Source organism: Dinoponera quadriceps, unplaced genomic scaffold, assembly GCF_001313825.1.
Source record: "Dinoponera quadriceps isolate SergipeBrazil2010 unplaced genomic scaffold, ASM131382v1 scaffold475, whole genome shotgun sequence".
Lineage (NCBI taxonomy): Eukaryota > Metazoa > Arthropoda > Insecta > Hymenoptera > Formicidae > Dinoponera > Dinoponera quadriceps.
Window position 1 is genome coordinate 561,746 of NW_014554738.1, and position 25,071 is coordinate 586,816.

At 43.2% G+C, this 25,071-nt stretch overlaps 2 protein-coding genes across 6 annotated transcripts in view; one reads left to right on the top strand and one right to left on the bottom strand.

The window, feature by feature from the left end:
- The window catches only part of LOC106741193 (kynurenine 3-monooxygenase), a 49,961-nt gene that overhangs the window by 6,843 nt on the left and 18,047 nt on the right, over window positions 1–25,071 (top strand). The gene's annotated exons all lie outside the window — the stretch shown is intronic.
- LOC106741192 overlaps window positions 1–25,071 on the bottom strand; it is a 42,868-nt gene that overhangs the window by 6,319 nt on the left and 11,478 nt on the right. Inside the window, exons 2-21 of one of the 5 annotated variants that reach the window (XM_014612917.1) lie at window positions 24,348–24,530; window positions 24,021–24,161; window positions 20,854–20,889; window positions 19,298–19,480; window positions 18,993–19,136; window positions 18,723–18,905; window positions 17,883–18,014; window positions 17,481–17,795; window positions 17,181–17,363; window positions 16,546–16,677; window positions 16,106–16,420; window positions 15,597–15,926; window positions 15,179–15,499; window positions 14,900–15,082; window positions 3,966–4,097; window positions 3,374–3,697; window positions 3,102–3,290; window positions 2,727–2,864; window positions 2,096–2,209; window positions 69–166 (exon numbers count right to left, since the gene is read on the bottom strand). In XM_014612917.1, the coding sequence (XP_014468403.1) occupies window positions 69–166; window positions 2,096–2,209; window positions 2,727–2,864; window positions 3,102–3,290; window positions 3,374–3,697; window positions 3,966–4,097; window positions 14,900–15,082; window positions 15,179–15,499; window positions 15,597–15,926; window positions 16,106–16,420; window positions 16,546–16,677; window positions 17,181–17,363; window positions 17,481–17,795; window positions 17,883–18,014; window positions 18,723–18,905; window positions 18,993–19,136; window positions 19,298–19,480; window positions 20,854–20,889; window positions 24,021–24,161; window positions 24,348–24,530 (3,776 nt within the window). Of the gene's footprint in view, window positions 1–68; window positions 167–2,080; window positions 2,210–2,726; window positions 2,865–3,101; window positions 3,291–3,373; window positions 3,698–3,965; window positions 4,098–14,899; window positions 15,083–15,178; window positions 15,500–15,596; window positions 15,927–16,105; window positions 16,421–16,545; window positions 16,678–17,180; window positions 17,364–17,480; window positions 17,796–17,882; window positions 18,015–18,722; window positions 18,906–18,992; window positions 19,137–19,297; window positions 19,481–20,853; window positions 20,890–24,020; window positions 24,162–24,347; window positions 24,531–25,071 lie in introns of all 5 variants that reach the window. The other 4 variants (XM_014612916.1, XM_014612918.1, XM_014612919.1 and 1 more) reach the window with 4 other exon arrangements.

Sequence of the window (25,071 nt, forward strand, 5' to 3'; positions counted from 1 at the left end):
GTAAAAAAAATTTCGATTAAACGGATAAAATTGATCGGACGGATGAAGTGAAGTATCGTGCCGCTTACTTGCGTCTTCACGAACGTGATGCCGTGACGGTCGCAATCGTCGTCGATGTTTTCCAGTTCCTCGAGTATCGCCACGCATTGCGCGCAATCGTCGGGATCTGAAGACAGACGCTTCGTTATTACGCAAATTTCCCTCGAATGCGCAACGATCTCGTGGTATCTACTAGTATTCACAACGATAAAGGCGATTGTATTCTCTAATTGGTTCTCTAACATAAGGTGCACACATCGATGTCGCTGATGCGATTTGGTCTACTCGGCATGAGGGAGGAATCTGCTAAATATACAAGGCGAGAGTATATAGGGGCCGGCACGTGATCTATTCAGCGTAAATGGCTACAGAGAGGATCGAACGATCGAGCTACGAATCACGCGTGACGTTTTTTTCGAGTCACACCAGCGATGCGATTAGAGCGTCTCTCTACCTCGCCGACGGGACGAGCGAGAGAATGTTGCGCATGGTTTTGGTCGGGATCTGCAGTAGGGCTACAATATTCGTCCGGATCTAACATTATCCGGATACCCGGATTATCGGATAAATCGTGACGCTTCGAATCTAGAAAAAAGACTATAGCGCTTTCGCATTTCGCTTCCGGATCTTAGTTCCGGATATGTGTTATATTATAGATTTGTTCGGAATCGATTCCAATCGGAGCCTCCAAATTATTCTCTAGATTTTCTCTTGTATTTTATAGGGAATAATTGAGCGATTCCAATCGGAATATATTCCGAAAAAGTCCATAATATATACCTAGATCCGTGTTTTGACTCTGGTCTGAACTTGTACCTAGATTATCCGCCCGAATAGTACGGATTTGAGTGGTCGGATCGGAACCGATCTCGGATATCTAGATAATTAGATATCTGAATATTTGACAGCCCTAATCTGTAGGTCACTACTGTTTGGCTGCGTGTTCGTTTTTCATGTTGCATGCTTTGCTCTCGTGCACGTGCACCTGTGTACCGTATATATATATATATATATAAAACACACAAAATATATACATCAAGAGAGAGAGAGAGAGAGAGAGAGAGAGAGAGTCTCAAGAAAGAGAAAGAAAAGTGTTGTTTTTTAGAGGAAGCGTCCGTGTGGATGTTTGATCTGTGAAGCGGCGGTTTTGCGTCCAATTTTCTATCAGCTATAAAACAAAAGTGACAATAAGAGAACACCGACAATTAAGAGCGTGAATCGTTTCATGGTATATCTTACAACAATTTTCGTCAGACACCACAAATTTGCATTTTAATAATAAATTATTATTGTCATTAATTATTATTTTCGCATGTTCCAAGTGATATTCGAAATTCAGGGACATTTATAAATCGCATCAAGTATTTACAAAACTCTCATTCTCATCGATTTCTACTCGACTTGTGTGGCGTATAAGGGTTGCTCTGAAAGCCCTCCGCGAAAATATACAATTAATTTCGGAAATTGGCCTTACTGTTTCGCAAAATACTCTCCGTTACAATTAAATGCACTTTTCCGATTCGACGAGACTAATGCGTCGAAGCATTTCGCCTCAGACGCCGGATTCTCGAGCGCCGAAGAGAAAAAAAAAAGAGGAAAGAAAAAGGTCCACCGTAGGAAGACGAATATGCTGTTAATCATCGGTGTACCCTCGCTCGCAATTTTTTTCTCCTATGGAAAAGCGCATGCACCATAATACGAACGGCGCACGTTATCGCGCGGGACTTCTCCAGGTTTCCGGAGAGGTTCGCGCGCTTGTGTGCTTTATACATGTGCTGGGGAAACATCTCGGCTGTGATCGAGACAACTAACATCTGGAACATAGACTAGATACCATGGAAGGAAAGAAGCTGCCGTCCGATTCACGCTCGCAGAGCTTTAAGTGCGAATCGAACCACAGCCAGAGAGAGAAAGAGAGAGAGAGAGAGAGAAAAGTAGATAGAAAGAGGAGAGATGGAGACAGATAGATAGATACATAGATAGACAGACAGATAGAGACAGCGAGGAAGCTCGGGGCGAGATCTATAAATGTTGCTCTTGCTTTGATCTGCTGTACCATCGTTGTCCTCGGCCGCGTCCGCGTGTTCCGCGTTCCTGCTGTGCTCCTGCTTGTGGCGCATCTGCTTGCGGTACGCTTTTGATTGGCACATGTCGCAAAGCGTTCTGTTCCCTACGGCATTAGTGCACAACGTGTGTACGGCGGCGGAGCGAGAAAATCGAGGCGCGAGGTGATAAGACGGGGCGGGCGGTAGATAGAGTTTACGAAGGGCTTGCTCGAGACGACGAGCGGGGCCGACATAAGTTGAGGAGCGGAGATGGAGAGGGGGAGTTAATGTAGTTTCTTCACTGCGGCTTTAATTACAACAGTAATGAGATCGGGAAGTTCCTGGCGAAATGCGAATTCACTCGATTTCGCAGTTTCAAGTGAGAGAAATTCAGATACACGAGCGTTTAATGAATGATCGTACCAAAGTCGGCCGGGAAATTCCAGTAGGTGGAGAAAAGGATTCCTAAAGAAAACAGTTTTACGGACTGTCTCGATTAAGAAGACAGGGAGAATTGCGCAAGTAAATTCATTAAAAAGAGAGATAAGAGCGAAGCCATCGGGGCTGGGCTATACTCGAATAGCTACTGATCGTGGCTGCTCATCGCGAGGAGGACGACGTTCGCTACGCCTTGGAACTTACAGAAGTACACGGCTAAGGATTCCGATTCCCGTATCAAGTTCAGCAGATCCTCGCCTTCCAGGGCCTCGATCACTTCGCCCGACGGGTCTTTTTGCGTCATCAGCCACTGCAAGATCTGCTCCTCGTCGTACAAGTCACCTGTCGGAGATACGTTCTTTTCTCTCAGCCTCCGTCTCTGATCCGCAGAAAGAACCTCGCCCATTTCGGGCTTCTCGCGGCCCAATAATAAATCACATGCCGATCGTTAAAGGATATGAGAGACTAAGTAGATAGACTGAAAAATCTTGTATCTATTAATCGCTATGCGCTCAGAATAAGACCCTGGAATCCACGTGAAAACAGGCAAGGTTTCTCGTTCAGTTCAGATTAGCGTACCTGCGTATATGACCGGCTCCTTCGAGCCCATCTTGAAGAATAGTATGGCCGGCAAGGCAAAAACACCGTAATGTTTGGCCAACTGCTTGTCGTCGATCTTCACGAATTTGATGCCGGCGCCGTCGGCCTCGTCGTCAATGTGCTCGATCTCTGCCAATACCCGGCCGCATTGTTTGCAGTCGTTGCTGTCTGAACAGATACGCGACGTATCATATGATGAAGATCACCCGTGTGTGATCTCGCTGCGCGCGCGATACGTGCGGCGAACTCACAGAAAAACACGGCCAGGTAATCCGTCGTTTGTCGAACTTTCTGGAACATCTTATTGTTGATTCGCTCTATGTGATCAGTCAGTTCCATGTTCTCCGGGTTGGTCAGCCAATCGAGGATCTCCTCTTCGTCGTCGATGTCACCGTCGTAGTTGATGCTCTTACCCTTGCGGAAGTAAGTGATGCCGGGTGGATTCCGGTAGCCGTACTTCTTTGCCATCAGCCGATCTTTCATCCTGACGACCTTTATTCCGTACTCCGCCGCCTCGTCATCGATCAGCTCGATGTGCCTGAGCACTCTAGGGCTTTCTGGGTCTTCCTCTTTGTCTGAATGTCGGTTTTTTCCCGTCGAAATAAACGTCGCAGTAATCAAATATAAATGTATCAGTACGAAAAAGTTGAACGTAATCATTAGTATTTCTTAGAGAATTTTTTTATCAGCCGTCCGACTCATTTAGATCAAGAACTGTTTGAAAACTCCAACAAAGAAAAAAGAAGAAAATATCACTGAGTTTCGATCGGAAAATATCATCTTATTGGATTTTAATGCAAAATATGTTGTAAAAGAAGTAGTTGGTAGAAAAGTGTTCCTTACAAAATACGACAGCGAGAAATTCTTTCGTCTCGATGTACTTGAGGAGAGTCTCACGATCGATCTCCTCGATGCTCTCGTCGGTCTTCTGTTTCACCATCCATTCGAGTACTTCGGTTTCGTCGAGGAGATTACCTGAACGCCGTACAGTTCGTCCACTTGTTTTGCTTGTTGATTATTTCCTCAATATTTTGTTAGTTAGACTTGCATCGGTGCCGAAACAAAGAAGCTTTCGCCAAAATATCTCTATAACTCTATAACTCTTTTGTACTTCGAGACAATTGAGAAATATATTTTGAAAAGTGGATTTTTCGGTGTTACAAGCTTCTGTATTTCGAAAGAACGTCTAAATCTATCGTTGATTTATTTCAGCGGGAAACGTTACGTCGATTCAGCGATAATTTCACAAGATTTCACGTTGCTCTGGAATGGCTATTCGTTCCTTTCAGGGTTTCTGTAGGATCGTTTCGTTCTTAAAGTGTGAAGACTTTTACAGAACTGTTACTGTTGCATACTCCTATATTGCTACATGTGCATGCGCTATATTGCATTGCTAAATACGAAATTGTAACATCGATGTCAAGTTTTTGTTACATTTCGAGTTGTACAACTGCAATCAAACGTTCGACCGGGTTTCGACTCTTTCGCATACTTTTCGACAGCGGGGAAAAACTCCACGAAAACTTAACGAAAAATTACCGTTGATCATCACGTTGCTTGCGTTGTATGTAAACGTATGTATGTATACAAAAATGTGGCCTGTATCGTTATTACCGATGGTGGGCGAAGCAAATACAAAGGATATTAGGAAATTTATTTATTGTTATCATATAATATTGATGTTTTATTATCGTACATGTTGTTCTCTTATGCGAATAACACAAGGACTTATTGGCTCGCGCACAAGCGTTCACGAGCGATAATTTGTGACGTCTGATAGTCGTGATCACAGATACAGCGTGACAATGAAATTTTGCGTTGATCGTGAAAGCTTCGAAGCTGTTGGTGGGTGTGACGTGTGGCAATATTTCTGAGATCGACGTTTCGATTTCTCTAGAGAATCTGTCTAGCAGAGAGAGAGAGAGAGAGATATGGGAGATTTTTTTTTACGCTTCTACTTCGTGATACACACGATCTCGTGTATCTCGCCTGTAAATTTGACAATTCCGAGCGTGGCGACCGTTGCACATTTGTATTTTACGCTAAGATTAACAGACATCGAGTGGCGCACAGAATGGCGAATACATAAGTCAGGTAGTGTACGTATAACGATGTACAAATAATTAAATAAATAAGTAAATTAATTAATTAATAAATAATAAATTAATAATAAATAAACAAGTTGGTGCGACGTTCGTTTTCTCTCCTATCGTTATATAACCTATCGTTTTCTCTCGTGCGATCTAATCGCGGACTCTGTCAAAATAGATAAGCATATTATACCTTCGTTTATGTTTCGTGTCAATTCATGCGGCCTGAAATGAGTTAATAGTTTTTTTCTTTTTTATAAAGCGATTATTAATAAAATAATAGTTGCAATGAGAGAAATTCATAAAGTTATAAATTTCACGAAATGTATCGTGAACGGAGAGTAGGATATGTTTGTGTCGGAGCTAGAAAGTTGGGAAAATAGCTCCTGGAATACAAACCGATATGTATACGTGCACGTAGAGAATTTTTCTCGAAGGCATAAATATTCATGAGCCGAAAAAAAGTATAATAATAGTCTTGCTTGGCTAGGATATATTTACAATGTCGAAACAATTTCGACGCAGTGTGGGAAATTTCAAAAGCACTAGACGAACATAGACGCGCTCTATTTAGCTGATTACTGTTATATGGAAAAAAATTTTGGTTTATATAACTAAATAAGCGCTAACTAAAATTAAATCAAACTAAAATTTATCGACGAGAAAATAACGTCTTTATCGCTGTCAAAACACGTGACTCAGTAGGCAAGAAATTATTAACACGACGTTATTACAATGATATTTTATAACATGTAACGTTCCCAAACATGTAGTTTTTAACATTATATATAACGTTGTCAATAATATTTAATTCAAACATTAAAAATAATATTTCCGCACTATGATTTTAATATTTAAGAATATTATATTATCAAGTGACAGTTAAAAAAAATTTATGAAATATTATGCCAAAATGTTTATAAAATCCACATAGAATTAATTCCTCAAAAAATTGATTTAACATTTCTTGCTTGCTATGTACGCGATGACAGCCGCGAATCGAGGTAAGCAACGGCTCGCATCGAGATCGAAATTTCGAAACTGCTAATTGCAGTATTGCGAAAAAGAGGCTTTTTGATACTTTTCGAGATATCTGTTGACATACCTTTTTTAGAGAGCGACAACGCGAACAGCACGATTAAAACTGCACGTCGCCGCCCGGGTCATGGTCACAAATACAACGAATAACCCCGTCTTTATCTGTTCTTATGTGCACCGTAATATAGCAATATTGTACGTTACACCTTAGTCACTACTCGAAACAAAATTTTTTTCCATACGTCATTAGAAATAACGTGCAATTTAAGTTGCAGCGTTGAAAATACACATATCAGTATGAGACATTTTTATCTTTTCGACATTTTCTTGCACAGTACGGTAAATTTATATGTACAATCGGTTTAAAAAATATATCCGATCGAACTATTTGTTTATTGCCATTATACGTTAAATTTCAGCTTCAGTATGAGTATATCCTAGTCGCGCGCAATACAAGTTTAATAAATTATACTATTAGTATGCTATATTATTCGATAAAAATTTTCCGTATGCTTCCGATCTCTTGTTCTAAATTTCGTAAATTGTCTCATCTTTACACAAGTTCCTACGAGTTCCGAAATTTCAAGAATGAGATCGCAATAAAATCGATGACGCTCCCTGTTTCTTCTCAGTTAGTCCGAGAGAATGTTGAAGATTTTTCCGGTGAGAACTGATTCTTGATACGTAATCTAATCAAATTCGACGTTTCAGAAAACATACAAACACGATACAAATCGCGCTGTAAGGGCTCCGCGTGATGATTCTAAGGAATCTCGTTGTAGAGATTGTTATATCATAGGCAGATATTTTTCGCTCGTAGCTTCGCACTAACTGTGGGTCTCGGCTTGTTCACTCGTGAGATCTCTTTGTGTCTTATAAATTTAACATTACAAAGGAAGATGAGTCCTTTCCGGGAGGAGGAACAGGCTTTATTAGAACGAGAGAGAGAGAGAGAGAGAGAGAGGGGGAGGGAGGGAGGGAGGGGATTTAGTTACAAACAATTAATCTCACGTCAAATTAATCGTTAGAGCGCGTACCTCCGCATATAATCTAGGTAGAACACTATAAGATAGACTCGGCAAAAGCGACAACTCTCTGTCATGGCTTCTTTCTCTCTATACTATAAAGTCCTACCTATCCACTGTGCGAATGTTACCGATGAAATGCAACGATATATAGGTGGTATCGCTCGTCGTGACGTTAACATGTTAACGAGTCAAACAAAAAAAAAAACCGATCGTTAAACAATACTCAGCGTTAGCGATGATGGTCGAGAATGTTAAGGACCAAGATTCTTTGTGAGAAATGCATACATTGCGAGAATAATTCCGTTTGTCATGTGACCATCGATAGACATCCCGACACCTGTCGAACGTCGCTCCTTTCGAGTATATACTCTATAATATCGTAATGCACGTAACCCTTCACCTTGAGTTCCCCTAAAGAGTAACATTCCTTAATCGTAGGATGCTTTGTTCCGTTTGAATTTTCCGATTGATACTGTCTCATATGTATATGTATATGCGTATACAGAAACAATTAAAGCCGCTCGCAGGTATTCGTTTATTTTTCTTTTTTTCCCTTTGAACACATCGAAGAAGAAGATTGACGATGTTCGTTTTAGCTTATACAGCGGTGAGGATGACGTTATATATATCATGGTGCTGATGACGATGACGCTAACGATGATGACACGATAATGACGAGAATATTAGTGAGTTTCGGGGACGATCACAGTGAGGTGTAGGCGGCGTGTAGCTGGTGATCGTGTTATGCGACAACGATGACGAATGACGAGATGACGACGTTCCTCGCTTTCTTCTTCCGGATGAGAAGAAAACACGGAAGGTGGAGAGGTCGCTCAGCGTCCGTTGAAACGTCCGCCGGTTTGCCCGAGTTATATATACTCGAGTCGGGCTTTTCTCTCTATTGTCGCGCGGGGTTTTCTCGTCGGCGTCTTTCTTTGGTCGGTCGATACCATCCTGCGAGCGTCCTTTCCCCGTTCCCCGTTAATCGTGGCTCTCAGCTCCACCTCGCGCGTCCAGACGCCGGTGTGTGCCGTGTCAGCCGTTTAGATCTTCATGAGATAAGGAATTCCAGCCACAACTGCAACAGCCCACAATTCCCGACCCAACTCTCAGTGAGAGACAGAGACAAATTATCCTCGCGGCATTTCCGCTTGATCGCGCTATTTACGTATTAGAAGATACATATTCCTGCTATTCGTCCTCTTCGAACGACGACGGCCGTTTGCTCGAAGTTTTGCATGCATGATCTGAATTCGAAGCTGTCATCTCAGAGAGAGAGAAAGAGAGAGAGAGAGAGAGAGAGAGACTTGGCTGTTTCGGCAAAGCTCCTGACAAAGCTGGACTCGTGAAGAGGGAGGGAGTTCTTATTAAAAACGTCAGGACGGAGCCAGGCTGATTTACGAATTATCCAAGTGATCTCTCCAGGTCTTCGCTGAAGCGAAGATCCCGTACGAAGGAGCGATCTTCGTTTCATCTCGGAGAGAAAGACGGACGGATATGACATTATATGCGGATAAAAAGACGCCCCCTGTCGCTCTCCCAAGCATGTTCTTCGTAATTCGTGAATAACCGCAGCCCCGTCCATCGGCGCGTCACTACATGACAAGGAATTGTACTCTATGACCAATCGACTGAGCTGTTGCTGATCATCATCATCATCATCATCCTCATCATCATCATCATCATCATCATAGTCATCATCGTCCGACTAAGTAGCTCGACAAGTTAAGAAATTGATTGGTGTTCAACAAAAAAGAGAGAGAGAGAGAGAGAGAGATCGTCGGTAGCTAACGATTACGGTAGTCAGTCCGGGGGGTCTCGGAGGATCCAGCCATCGGCACCCGCGTGGAAGTCACGTGTCGTCGTCGATCGTCTTGTTTGTCTTGCTCGTCCAGGACTTGACGTATCCTCATGGGCCGTGCGACACCCGCGAGGTACCTGCATCCGAGATACGAAGACGAGTAATCAGTAGCGGGTGACCGTGTCTTATCTCTGCAGCGACCCTTCGCCCGCGCAGGTGGCTCGACCTCAGGACAATCTTTCCTCGAGCTCACGAGTTTCCTATTCTCTCCTTCCCTTTACCGTCTCTAAACACTAAGCGTCTATTACACGCTTTCTCCTCGCTATTGCTCTCGTTTTTTTTTTTTTTGCGTGTGTGTATGCGTGTGCACATACGTACGTCATAGAACGTCCCGAAGACAATCGTTCGTTAAATTGCTGCCCACCGCGCGGTTCAATCGTTCGATTATTTTATTTCGAGAGGCGCACGAGACACAGTCGATTCTTATCATCGAAACGATCCGTTCACGACCGCTGTCCGACCGCTGGATCGCCCTGCAAGCGAAGGTGTGTTTGTGACGATTTTCACGTCGATGAGACTCGACTCTGATCCGCCGATCCGGCGGATTTGATTACTCGCTTGCCCAAGTAACGTAGGCCGCAACTTAACGTACGTGTGCGCGGCTACATATAGGTGGGCAGCCATTTAACTTCGCGGCCGCTTGGAAATATTTACCGCTTCCGAAAAATCCCTTCTTGGCCTTGGACTTGGACTCCTTCGTGTCGCCGTCGGCTCTCGATGATATTGTCGCTGTTTTTTTGCTGTCCTTGGCCGTGAGCTTGTTTATCGACTTCAGGCCCGGTAATAGTGGCTTATCCGTTCTGCCAGTGCCTTGATATTTGCCCTTGTCCTTGGCAATCGGACTGATTTTGGTGACCTTGGCGACCTTGGTGCCTTGGGCGAGCTTGGCAGGACAGCACTGGTAGGGCTCATAGGAGGGAATCTTGGGTTTCGCGCTTTTACCTCCCATCCCGATGTAGAAACAGCCGTCGCCTGCAGTAAGCAAATATACGAGTCAGATACAGAGAGAATCAAAGAGAGAGAAAGAAAAAGAGAAAGAGAGAAAGAGATTTTTAAGAATTGGCTAGCCTATGGCTGATCGGTCTCTTCGCACGAGTCAATCTGGGACAGACGTAATAAACGAGGAGTTAACGGAGATATCAAAAAGAGTCGAGACGACCGAATAAGGGAAGAAAGTGACAAAAAAGAGGGGGCGAGGAGGTGAGAGAGGGAGAAAGAGACAGAGAGAGAGAGAGATATATGAACGAGATATTGGGGATAAATAAGAGACCAGTTTCAAAGAGTCGAGGAAAGAGACATATTGACATTACGTATTGACTCGTGCGATTTTGACGTTGCTAGCGCAGATACAGAACGTTCCACTGCAATCCCAATTGCGTAGCAAAAGCCAAACGTGCATGTTTTTAATAGACGAATAAAATCTCGCGGCGAGTCGACGACTCTCTCTAGCTAGCTGTTAACAAATCGAGCGAGAAACCTTTCCTTTCGAGCTTGTATGCTCGCAATCGCGCGAACGTCCGACGTTGGACGTTGAACCGCGCGGCTGAATACACAGCGTGAACAATCACAGCGACTAGGAATTCGCCGAAACTCGTCAGTGATACTTCAAGACGCAGTTTTGATCTCTCGAGCGAATCATCGTCGCGTTAGTCCGACGAAGCCGGAATGTTATCCCCCTCCCCCCCCCCCAGTTTTTCCTCGCGCCTTTCAACTCGGAGACTCGCCCGATTCGTTTTCGACTCGGAACTTGCTGCAGACGACAGCTGTCAATTATAAATAGGAACCATCGGCTCGCTTTGGAGAAATTCGTATTACAGAGAGGGTGAAGATGCGATCGAAGTAGAGCTGGAGCTACGCACCACGATCACCGCAATGCTCGAACTTGGAACCTAAACCGCGACGATGCTCACTAATGAATGAAACTTGCATAAACTCGCGATTCGCAGTTCTAACTTTTCTTTTTTTTTTCCGTCACATGTATATGTGTTACGTAAGTTCGGTCACGTAGCTCCATCGATCGAGGGATCGTTACGAGGCGGGCATGCATCGCGAGAAAGATCGGAAACATCGGGGGGATGACAACGGCCGAATGGGAAAGAGTCCAGGCATATGATGCACTTTGCGTGTAAGTGGAGAAAAGAGATGATACAACAACGTTCATGCAGGTATGTCCTATACGGCCCAGCTCTACCGTGAATGGTGAGTGAGAAACAGCCACGTTTCATCTAAATTATTTAGTTATGGTTCAATACGAATCGATCTATTTGTATATACATCTCTATATTGCTTTTGGGATATTCATTGTCACGGTTTCTTTTCTTGCGCAATACAAAGCCCGTCACACTTCGACCTCACGTGAGCTCCTCTTCGGCCTCCTTCGGGTTGTCGTTGGACCTTTACCTTTGTCCAGGATTTTCTTCAGAGCTTTGTTCAAGCTTTTATTATTCTCTTCGTCATCATCATCATCATCATCATCATCGTCGTCATCATCATCATCATCATCATCATCATCATCATCAATATTATCGTCGTCGTCGTCGTCGTCATCGTCGTCATTATCGTCGTTACTGTCGTCGTCTTCGTCATCATCATCATCATCATTATCATCATCATCATCATCATCGTCATCACCATCACTATCATTACCTGCGTATTAATGGGGGTTATGGATAATATTCAGCGCGATCTCGAAAGCCAAATTGTGTATCTAGGTTTTTTGTGATCGATACGGCCTCGGTCCGAAGGGATAACATGCATTTTTAGAGTGACAAACATTATTGACGCATTATATTCTTGCATTATATTGTTATACGCGCAATATTATTATGTCATATTATGTGAAAAAAGAGAGAGAGAGAGAAACCTGATGTTCACCCTAACGATCATTACTTTCTACCTTGTATTACGTTTACAGTTTCGTGCTTACTTTATTATTATGCGAATAGGTAAGACAGGTGCGGGAGTTTAGTGAGTCAAATAGTGTCCGAAGCGTCATGTCGCGAAGCGAGAGATAGTGGAGAATTAATTAGGAGAAATAAACGTAGTAAACTATCGCGCGCGCGCGCGCGTATCTTGCCACGCGATAATTATTTCATGGTATTCCTGTATTCCACATTATGTTCGTCTCTTCGAATCTCTGAAATACCGTACGCTTTGCCGATCTGACGTCTTCGCGAATCTGCGGGAAAATATTCGCGATTTCGGCTCTCTGCGTCAACACGAATGACGAAATGACTTTCACGGATTAAACGCGTCCCGCGCGGCTCGTTAATAACGGAGCGACAGAAGCTACTGAGATACAAAGCCCCGATGTTCGATTTAATATATACGGTCGTTGCGATCGCGATGCGTTACCGCATAGTACGCGGAACAATGCGTTATTGTTACGCCGATGCGGTTGCACACTTGTAGTGAGGCGGTAACGGTGAAATTGAAATGGTGAGTGAAGGACAGGCGTGTGTATAAGTGACAAGCTTGCGAATGTGATTTAAATGCATTGGTACACATTGACCGCCCTGGTCAGCGCGATGCGAAGAAATGCCAATGTTATAATGCGTCTCACCGAACTTCGCGACATCTCACAGTTCGATCGAACCCTTTTTGACTTGAACGCGAGCCGGCATGTACGTGTCTCGCACTTTTGAAATCGACGACGAATGTGACAGAAAATTTCTCTCATGTATATATATGTATACACACACATACACACACACACATATATATATGTATGTGTATACGTGTATATATTCAACGGATGTTTTATTTTCGGATCTTTTTTTTTTATAAAATATAGATTCCTTTTCCGCGATTGTGGTGATCTTATGGTGATCGTGATGGTGGTAGTGTGATCGGAGTGATCACCACGGCGCGAGTGTTGTACTCGTAGCCCGGTGGTATAGTCACGACCGAGATTAACGTCACAAAGAACAATACACCAATAATAATAATCATCATCCTAGAAATCTCCTTACTTTTTTGTTCGATTAGCCATTCCAGAACTCTGTCCTCGTTCTTAAGATTACCTACAAAAGGCACACACACGCGTATCAGGATCAGCCGGGTTCGTTGGTGCACCGGGATCATTGTCGGTGGAGGGTTTTTCTTTTTTTCGTTTTATCGCTTTATCGACGTAATAGTTTGCTGGAAGTAACATGCTAAGTCTCTCTTCAGCGCAACGTAATCACATCGTTTTCGATGAACTTGCAAAACACGTTAGCGTAATTTCAAGAAGGGGAGACACGGTTTCCGATTTAATAAGCGTTTCTTTTCTATTTTAATCAACACAGCACGTGTATTCTTGTCATAATATTAGTACGATAGGGATTTTTTTGAAATCTCCCGGAATATTACTGTTATCTATTTGCGGACGATAGAGAAGTGCGACGATAAGATCGATTTCGATAATGAAAAATATCGATATAAAAATCAATGTGAAATTCATCGCAGTAATTAAGTGCAAAAATCTATATTTGATAAAAGAAGAATGTCAACGCCCGCCCTATGACAGCCAAGCCGCTGTTGTTAGAACGTAACAATTTATTAATTTTGTACTTTACGAATTTTCATCTATTGTAGATTCTCTCTGTCGTTTGAGTAAAGGAAATCGTAGAAAACCACGTAACGAGTTACAGGTTAAATTAATTTGTTAAAAACTGCGAGAATTTGTCGCAAATTCAAGCAGAGGACTTACTCGCTATTTGTTCATGCAGACTTCAGTTCTTCTGCATTGTGGTCACGCACGTTCCAACATCGATCTTCGGATCTTAATAGACGCGTGTGTATGTTCTCCCTATTTAGGAGAAGACTGCACTTGATATGCCCGTTGCTCTTCTGTTAAACTTTGACCTCTCTGCTTGTGTCTGCGATAAGTCTTCGTAATTCTTAAGGACGATTCAATTTGCGACTCCTCTCTTTTGTCATTTTCTTTATTCAAGCTGCAAGAGGCTATGCAGTACACCGAAACATTTTTGCAAAGTGCGAAATTAGCGCGAAATAAATTGTTACATTCTAATAAAAAGGTTTTGATTCTCACAGATCAGACATTAACATACTTTTTTTTGTTGTAATTCTAGGTGCTATACTTATGTTTCTCTACACTTGAGGTTTCCGCTTCTGCGCTGCAGTCGTTTTGATGACATCGAGCAAACGCACATCCAAAATTCCTGCGAAATACGTTGAAATAAAGAGACATATCCATAAAATAAAACCGCAGCTGATCAAGCAGATCTGTAAAATAGCTCGAAAACTTGACTTTTGCTCCGACAATCGATAAATAACTGTATTGACGTGGCACGTGACGTAAATTTTTTAACTTATCTTTTTTATGATTTCGTCACATTAATTTTACGGCCACTTATTGATTGTTGGAGCAAAAGTCTTCGGATTTTAACAGATCTGCTCAATCAACTGCAATTTATGGTTATTTTATGGACACATCGTTTTATTTCAACGTATTCCTAAAAATTTTGAGCATACGCTTTTTTTTTTACTTCTAACGTCATTAATCAAGATGGTTTCGGCGAGGAAACGGAAACCCCAATATTTTTCACTGGGATTGTTTTTTCAATGATCAATGATTTATCCTGCGCCGAAGAAGAGGGACTTAGTAAGGGACAATACGGTGGCAAGGCGCATGATTTCGTTTCCCCTCGAGTATTTGAATAATACCGGCATCGTTCTCGAAATATGCGGGAAACGAAGATCGTACGACGGGGACGGGTCGAGCTCGATGATAGAAAAGAAGAAATTCTTGGCACTTACCGTCATACATGATGGGCACTCCGGTCTCATAATAAACGAGAGCTGGGAAGGAGAAGACGCCGATCTCGGCCGCGAGTTTCGCGTCATTCGACTTGACGAACTGGATACCGTGCTTGTCGGTATCATCGTCAATCGTTTCCAACTCCTCGAGGATCTCCGGGCAGGATTCGCACTTGTCATCGTCTGTCGAAGGTCGTTTCGATTTACGTCATAAAATTACGAGACCGGAGCTGAAGATATTTTTTCGTCAACATCGATGAGCCATGAGAGGATACTCACAGAAGAATACGGCGAGGTGCTCGACGTCGTTGATGAGCACCTGCAGCGTTTTCCTGTCGACGCTCTCGATCACGTCCGGCGTGGTCGTTCGAAGCTCGAGCACCCAGTCCAGAATCTGCTCCTCGTGCATCATGTCGCCGGCGTAGATCTGCCGGAATTTGTGCCGGTAGAACGCCAAGGCTGGCAGCCCCGGCAGATCGTACTCCTTGTCGATCCCTTCGTCGGAAATCTTTACGAAATCGATATCCTTCTCCTCGCACTCGTCGTCGATATTCTCGAGCTCCTGGAGGATCTTGTGACTCTTCTTGTCGCCCTCTTTGTCTGCGAGCAAACAAATATATCGCGATTATCGCTCGGTTCATTTGACCGCAGCGGTCTATTTCGACCTTCGACATCCGGCGATCCGGTAGAGACGTACAGAAAAATACGACTACGTAGTCGTTCTCGTCGAGAATGTTTTCCAACATCTTAGCGTTCACCTCCTCGATCCTCCCCGGTATCTCTAAGGTGTTCTCGTCCGTGATCCAGGACAACACTTCGTCCTCGTCGTCGAGATCACCGGTATAGATGAGCGGGTCCTTGTTGCGGAAGAATGCGAGGGTCGGGAAATGCTTGACGCCATACTTCTTCGCGATGCTGAGGTCCTCGGTGGTGACGAATATGATGCCGGTCTCGTCGAGCTCGTCGTCGATGTTCTCCAGCTCGTCGAGGATATTGTCGCATTCCTCCCCTTCGTCGCAGCTCCCACCTGACGTCGTGATTTATAACGATGATCGAATGTATTATCGGGGAATATGTTAGGTGTGCGAATTCATTCTTCGGTTTAGCTCCATTGAGTTTTCGCGCGACGGAAGAAAGAAAAAAGACACTTTTTATACAGGATGGGAAATAGCACGCGAAGCTTATTCTCCAGAAACGCGATCTTACTGAAGTACACCACGACGTATTCGTGGTCGTCTATGAGATCCGTCAGGATCTCGTCCGTGACCTCCTCGATGGTGGCGCTGTTCTTCTGCTCTATCAGCCACTCGAGGACCTCGTCCTCGTTCAGCAGGTCGCCCTCGTAGATCGCCGGGATCTTGTCCTCGAAGTACACCAGGGTCGGCAAATGATCGATACCGTATTCCTTCGCCTCGGCGTCGTTGTCTATACGCACGATCACGATGCCCTCCTTCTCCAGTTCGTCGTCGATGTTCTCCAGCTCGTTCAGTATCCGTATGTCCTGCTTGTCGTCCTTGTCGTCTGCGGAAAGTAACCGAAGTTCGCCGGTCGTTCTCACTCACGATCGTGCAACGTACACCTTACCTAGCGGGATAACAGTGAAAGGGTGGTTTAAAAGGAGGTAGAAAGACGAATCGATCGCTTACAAAACAGGACTGCTATGTACGGCGAGGTCTCCACAAGCTTCTCTACCATCTCGTCCGTCACTTCCGGGATCTCGACGTGCTTCTTCTGGTGCAGCAGCCAGCCCAGCAATTGATCCTCGTTCATGAGGTCGCCTGCGATTCACGATCATCGTCGAGCGATTCTATCTCTCAGCGATCGCCGTTTATATCTTATCTCGTTGCGTTTGCTCTCTGAATTTCTCGCAGTGGAATCCCACGCGAAATAAGTGACAAGTGGCGAGATATATTTTCACTCAAAGCTATAGTGAAAATATTGCCGTTCGAAGTCGCAAGAGTGAACGTTTTGCATAAATTTGGAGCGGAATCCGTACGAGCGAATGTTTCAGTTGATCAGCCCGGAAATCGATAACTCGCGTGTAGAGCGTAAAAACTCTCAGCTGGGAACTTTTACTTTCAAACCGCTGTGGTGCGGTGTGGAATACATCAGATTCACTTCTCAGTTCGGAGCGAAGATATATTCACTCGATGATTCGGAGTGAAGAATTCACTTTATACCTTGCGTGAAAAATCACTCGAATCCGAGTGCGACTTGTCGCTTTATTTCTCAAGCGAAGGTCACTTCAAGAAATTTCGAAAGCCCCGGGAGAGATACCAACCGTCGTAAACGTGCGGTATCTTCCGCTCGAAGAAGACCAGCATGGGAAGCGAGTCTATGCCGTATTCCTTCGCTTCTTCCAAGTCGCTGATCTTCACGAAGGCTATATTGTGCTGGTCGCAGTCGTCGTCGATGTTTTCCAGCTCGTTCAGCACCTTCTGACTCTTCTTCTGATCCTTGTCATCTGGCGACAGAATCGTAAGCATCAGCAGGAGCGATCATTGATTAGGTACGAACGGTGTCGAACGGTAAGGTCAGACACGTAGAGGAAGAGCGCGAGAGGGAGAGGTGTGTTACTGACAGAAGAGGACGGCTACATGCGGCATCTTCTCGATAACCATGTCCAGCATCTCGTCGGTGACGTCTTCGATCTGGTCGGCCTTCTGCTGCTGCTCCAACCATTTCAACACCTTCTCTTCGTCTTCGAGGTTGCCCTGGTACACCATCGGGATGCCTTTCTCGAAGTAGAGCATCGTTGGTACCTTCTCGATGCCGTACTCCTTGGCCTCGTCCGCATTGTCGATCTTCACGAACGCCACGCCGAGCTGGTCGCACTCGTCGTCGATGTTCTCCAGCTCGTTGAGAACCCTCTGCGATTTTCGATCGTTGTTGTCGTCTGCGATTCATCACGGATGAGTTCTGATATTATTTATTTTGTCTTTCATCGAGGCCGACGCGCGGGATCTTCGCGCGTGCGACTTACAGAACAGCACGGCCAGGGTTTTCCCATCCTTGATAAGGCGGTCCAGCATCTCGTCGGTTACGTCCTCGATCTCGTCCTTCTCCAGCTGCGACAGCAGCCACTCCAAGATCTCGTCCTCGTTTTCTATGTCACCTGCAATCGTCGTCGAGAGTCAGCCGGAGTCTCAGTTCGCTCACGAGAGAGCGTTTCCTCGTCATCATCGGTTTACTTCTCGACATTTTGTTTTTAACATATTCCGTGCCACGATAATTGTCCTATCATGAGTGAAATTTTACTTATTAAATAACATGCGCCTCGTAATAATGATCAAAGTATCTCTGGATATTATATTTAGCTTCGGAGTCTATCAAACTGGCTTTAGAGGAACTGAAGCAAGTCTGGCCTGAATGGAAAGTTTAGCATGTTCATCATCGATAATACACGCGACATGTTGAGGTCATTCTACGATGGCTGCAACAGTATGGCTGTAACTCTGTAGTATTTAATTGAAGGTCGTAAAATTAATTTTCTTATCTAAACGATGTTGTTCCGATCAGGTAGAAGAAGAAGGTTTGATAAGAGAAGATAAGTGAAGAAGTTAATGAGTGTCAAGGTAGGTTTTTATTAGTCTACGGGTCGTCTAAAATAGTTATCTTCAAGAACGTCAAAGTAAGATCAACATTTCGGTTCGGGCAAGGTCGCAAGAAATGAAAGTAATTCATTTTATTTACAATTTTACGTTAAGGTCTACCACGTGAGAAACGACTCTTACGATAGCGTCTTACGGACTTACAGCGATACTCTTACAGCCTTTATAGAATGGCCTTTTCTTCTGGCCGAATGCTCCATCCACCTACCCACCATCGTAAACGTTTGGAATTTGCTTCTCGAAGTAGACGATCGCGGGCAGATCGTCGATTCCGAACTCCTCCGCCGCCTTCTCGTCATCGATCTTCACGAACTGGATCCCATGCCTGTCACAATCGTCGTCGATCTTCTCCAGCTCGTTCAGGGCCTGCATTGATTCTTCGTCTCCGTGATCGTCTGCAAGCGAAAGCAAGTTAAAACACGACGAAAATGTAGGGTGGAACCGAGGTAAGTGCAGTGCAAACGATACGAAAGGATGCGAACAGAACAGAACGACTAGATTGTCGATGTTTCCAATCAGCGTGTTCAAGGTCTTGGAGGTGACATCCTCGATAACGTCCTCTTCATCTCCCGTGCTCTTGTTCGCCACCAGCCATTCCAGTACATCCTCTTCTCTGCTCAGTTCATCTGAGAGCATACATAACGTAATTAATATCTTTGCTTTTTTCCGTATACACCGTTCAGCAAATTTCATGTTACAAATTGTATCTTCTTCAAATTGTAATTTTTCCTATTTACGCTTATGCGTTGAAATAAAAAAAATCCACTCGCGTCCACTCCGTACTTACGTTCGTAAATGATTGGAATCTGATGCCTGTAGTACACAAGAGCCGGGAGAGGGCCGAGATTATACTCGTCCGCGAGCTCCTCGTCCGCGATCTTCACGAAGCCAATGCCTAACTGATCGGCCTCGTCATCGATGTTTTCCAGCTCCTGCAGGGCCTTCAGACACTTCTTGCAGTCCGGCTTGTCTGTCCCATTTGAAATAAAAGGATGCATTATTGCGTGTTTATTGCATCGTCGTCGAGCGACGCTGTCGTCGATGAGCGTTTCTCGATTATTCGGTCCGCAAGAGTACAGCTTTTGTGATCAAATTAGGAATTTCCCTCGTTCGAATTTGATCTCGCCTTTTGTACGGAGGCTCGTTGGTCGCCAATGTCGAAGGGGAAATGTTCGTCAGAAAAATAAAATATACAAAATATATTTTGCAACGCCAGTAAGAGCTAATTCGATGCTTCTTCCGTCACGCTTTGCTTTTCGTTTATATAGGGATAATCGTCCGATGAAATTACTTTAGATGCAAAGATGCCGAAACGATTGGATTAGTATACACAATCGCTCGCAAAATCCCAGTTATGATACACATATGTTCTATTCTAAACAGGGTAGATGCAGAATGATGCACTCTACGTTCTACACGAATCCGCTCGGTGCACACGCTCAAGACACCGCAATCGGTAATTGAATATTCGCCGATGTTTCTTCTTCTTTCTTTTTTTTTTATTAGCCTCGTGCCAAGAATTACAGTCCAAAGTGCTAATAAGTAACGAAAAGAAAGAAGAATTCGGGAAACTGTCGCTGGTTAGTCGATTTTTCGCTAAGATCGTACGTATTGCATTATTACATTATATCGACGGTTCTATCAAAAAAAAAAAAAACGAAGAAAGGAGACGATTTTTATGAAATTTCGTGAATCTATATATCAATCGCGTACATCTGTGAGATGAATGGAATGTGTGAATATAAGGGCTCTTCCCCGCTGCATTAACCATCCATTTTCCCCCGCGCCACATCTCTCTTCTTTTTTGCTGCTAAACATGCATTCGGAGCAAAGTGCTGCAGGGACGATGGGACGCAAATATGGTCATCATCAATGAGTACACAGACACACAGCTGAAGATGTATTTCAACGAGACACGGTTGGTTTCACGAGTAATACTCGTAGTAATTTTATCGCGACACGGTATGACGCACCGTCGCTGCTACTACGAATAATGCACTCGCGAAAAATCACTCGGCCCTCGCAGCATCCTTTCAGCTCGGCGTTATCGAAGCCAGCCGCGCAATTCGGCCTGACATTATACAGTTAAGAACACCAGCTTCGCGTGAAGAAAAAAGAATGAATAAATCAACCGAAAGACGATGATCGATTCAAGCTTTGGCGATGGTAAGTAATTAAACGGCGTAAACGGCGAAGTGATCTTTCATTATTGCGTCAGCCGTCAGATTCTGGATGCGTGTTGCATGTGTGTACGATGTGTGTCTGCATGTGTCTAAAGAAGCGCAGGATTTGGATGCACAGAAAATATCAGAACATCGATTTCTTTTATAAATATGTACTTACTGGAACCAGCGCCCGCGCATCGCTGCGTGTCCGGACCTATCCGTATCAACACATACAAGAATTTTCACATATATGTTTTATTTACAAGTATATTGTATGTAATCGAATCGCAAGGTGGATGATACGACTCACTCACGATAGCCACCGTGAAAGTTTGCCGTCGTCTTTCGTGTGTCCGCGAGACATCGGCCTGACTTCTCCATTTTGCGATACGATCCTTCGATCAACATCGATTCTCACGAACAATGACGGAGGACAAAGACAATGGATGGATTCCACAGAGGTGAGAGACAAATCGACATAGACAATGTACTTGTATTTACAAAGATTTTTGTGGTTGCAACACGTTGATTTCTCATCTCGTCCGATACTCTCGAAATTTCTTGCTGTGGAATCACTCGAAACGCGTACAGTTGGCGTCAGGTATGTAATTTAATGGTATGTTCTACCATCCTCTAGACGGAGAATTATACGATTTTCAGCTTTACTTACATAAGATTGAAAATCGCAGAAATAACTTTAATTATAATGGTAGGTTCGTAATTAATTAATTGAAATTATTATAATTATAAATTACTCTGTATTATGCTAATATAATACTATACTGTTATAATAATTAACCGAATTAATTATATTATTATAATTTTAAATTACAATTACTAATTAATTACTAATTAATTACAAATACTATTATAGTTTCGATCTACGTGTAAACGGCTGAAAATTGTCTAATATTAAAAAGTTTTAGTCCAGGAAACGGCACAACATTCATGACGCTGACTGTATTCGGAGTGTATGAGTTCAAAATAAATAGTGGCAGTATCATTCACTCGATACGCTAGTGAAAATAATGCTACATGCGCATAATTTGAAATTTTCAATGTCACTATGCTATCACCGGAGAGAACAGGATTGAATTAATCAGTCTTCCGTACATCGGATTCACTTTTTAATTTCAGCCGGAAATATCCACTCGACGATTCAGAATGAAGGATTCGCTCTATATGAGCGAAAAGTCATCTGAATTCAAGTGGCTCGGTGGTCACGTTACTTTCGTACATGAGTGAGATTTCATTCTAATTTAGAGAGTATGCTGAGAGATCAGCGATTGAGTGTACTGCGGAAGCGCTGCGGGAAGATATCTGAATCGTTCTTCGTGCGTGTGTGCGAAATTAGGAACAGGAAAGGTGTAACTCAAGATGCAAAATTGTACATAATGATATACATATATATTTAAATATGATTAAGAACTTCGTGAGCAACAGCAGCGGAAGAATCGAAAGCTGCTTTATTAAGTCGTTCGTTTCACGACAACGTGCACGCGATATAAGTACGCGACACGTGGATAGATTATGGTAAATCTGCACAGAAATGTTAATCGCAGTTCTTTACACTTTATGTACAGCGACGAACAACTTTTGGTCGCACACGTGACGTATACAGACGTGGTTAGTAAGATGTCGGACAGTTTAGGTGAATGATAGATGTTTCGTTTGCGGTCAGAGTGTATTACGTAGCATCGCTGCGTTTCCGTTGACTTTTTGCGCTAATCGGTACGGCTTAATATCCTAAAATCTTTCGATGGATCTTTCGAATAGTTACGTAAATCCCTATGTCGTTTTGAACAGAATCGAAACGCTGACTGAACGATTAACCACTTTCTGATTAATTGCCCCTTTATTGCTATTTCTTAAAAGATCGTTCGTTTCGTTTGTGTCTCGCAAGAATTTTGTGGAACGTGTCACGTGGACACGTTGAATGTGATGCGTTAGATCATAGTTCTTTAGGTTTATATTTTTCATCTTTTAGTAATTCAACTTGCATAAACATTTGACATGTAAACGATTGTTCATAATCTCAGTAACTGACATGCGCGAATATTACCGATTAAACCTGTCTTTATTCGACTTCTCGGAACTGAATTCCGATTAATTTTTCGAAAGTATTTCGTGTATTCTCCGTCATGTAGAATTTATTTGAGCAGTACAGCGGAACACGACATACTCGCATTCAGTGCTGCGATTTCGAGCCCGCGTACGCTAGCATTTTTCTTCCTCTACTACACACATACAGAAACGCTCCGTCTATCCACATGACAATGTACACTTTAAATGTGTCACACCGATAGACGAAGTGTCTCTCTGTGTGTGTAGTAAAAGGAAACCAAATACTTGTGTATTACGCGGGTTCAAAATCGCAGCACTGATCACATCACTGGCGGTGCATAACATTGTTAGGCGCGCCTCAGCTTTAAATACATCAAACGATGTTTCCTTATACTGTTCGGTATTGAGGAGTTGCCGGATCAGCTGTTCTGCGTTGTATAATAAAAACCGCTGATTATATCTGGTGGACGCTCAATATTCCGAACCAGGATATAATCCCTTATGCCGTCTAATGCGGACACAAGATCGAGGTCGATGCGGAAGACAATGGAGCCAATAATGGTCGCTGCTGACGTAGAAGAATCTATAGCGCAGAGGAGCTCTGGTTCTCACTCTGTGAAGGCTGGTCAACCGTCCCTCGGAAAGAGAAAGGAAAGAAGAGCATGGACAAATAACATTCACGAGAAAATCTGTCCATCGCCGATGGAAACAGGCAAAGAAGGCATATTGTCGATATCTCTGTGAAGAAAATTGTAGCGACACGCGGTAAATTGCACTTGAAAGCTGAGAGTGTCCTCCTTCCAACGAGAGAGCGATCGTCTTTCTGTATTATCGGTTAATTTAGCGGTATATTGAGAATGAAATCCGTTTCCTCTCGAGCTAAAGATAAATTTACGGTTAAAAGCGTGATTTATATATTATTGAATCGAGCAAATTGGAAAAAGGAATAAGACAAATCATACTGTAAGGAAAATAATCTCCTTGGTCGGTTGTAATATAAAGGGGAATGATAATTTAATGTTTATAAATTGTTACAATTTACGTTGTCGTTACGTCTAAATTTTGTTGATCCTAACAGTTGCGCGAACAGGCATTTGATTATCTGCCAGTAATGATCCAATGGTGGATAATAGTGGTGGAGTGATAATAGATTCTTGGCCAATGGTTGACAACCATTGATCAGCCAAACGTTGGGTCTGTCGTTATGTCATCTTATATATCGTATGTGAGACCCAGCGCTGGAGCAATATAATGAGTATAATGAGAGGAGGAAAGACTTACAGAAAAGTACCGCTACAAAGTCGGTTTCCTCGACGATTTTTCCCAAAATTTTTGCGTTAACTTCCTCGATACGGTCCGGCAAATCCATCGCTTCTAAACTCGTCAAGAAATCCAATACGTTTTCCTCGTCCATCAAGTCACCTGAAATCAGACGTATCGTGAATTTTGGTTGCTCATACTTAAGATTCATATGTATTAATTTGTACATTGTAATTTGTGTAATTTGTATAATCTGGTAATATATGTATACATATATTTCTTATTATAAATTACTGTAATTATAAATATTACGATTGAACTTTACGAAAAAATTAGTACGAGCTTCACCTTCGTATATGATCGGCTCTTTTTCGCGGAAGTACGTGAGAGCAGGAAAGTTTTTGATGCCATATTGCTTCGCCAATCGCTTATCGTTGATCTTGACAAAGTCGACTCCAAAGTGGTCTGTATCGTCGTCGATTTTCTCCAATTCGGCCAGAACTTTGTCGCATGTGGTGCAACTTCGTGCATCTGCAAAAGAAACAAAATCACCATTGAGCCAGGGGGAAGATATCATTGAGCGTTACGAAAGATAAAAGTTAAAAGCATAACAAAAATACGTTATGAAATAGCTAGATACATATAATGCTTAGCGTGGACATAATGTATTTTGCTAAGAGAGAAAATTGCCAAGTGTTTACTGTCCCTACACTGAAAAAAAAAAGAGTTTGGTAACAATTATGAAATATTTAGTGAAACGGTCTCAGCTAAAAGATTAGATTGCTGCAACCAAAGACGAAGATACGCTTCAGTTAGAAAGTCACGCGAATCGGAAAAATTATGCGGCGCAATCCGGCGAAGACCGAAGACCTGTCGTCGAGTGTGTCATGCGAAAAGGAATAATCCAATTTCGTTCTCCAGATTTCGATTTCAGGACGCGCGCTTTACGCGATTCTCAGCTGCGATTGTGACGTGAAATCGATTCTCGCTTTTCGCATTTTTTCAACATTCAACATTCCTGCCTTGGCGTACGTTCTTGGCCGGCCGTGCATCATTCGAGCGTGCAGAGACC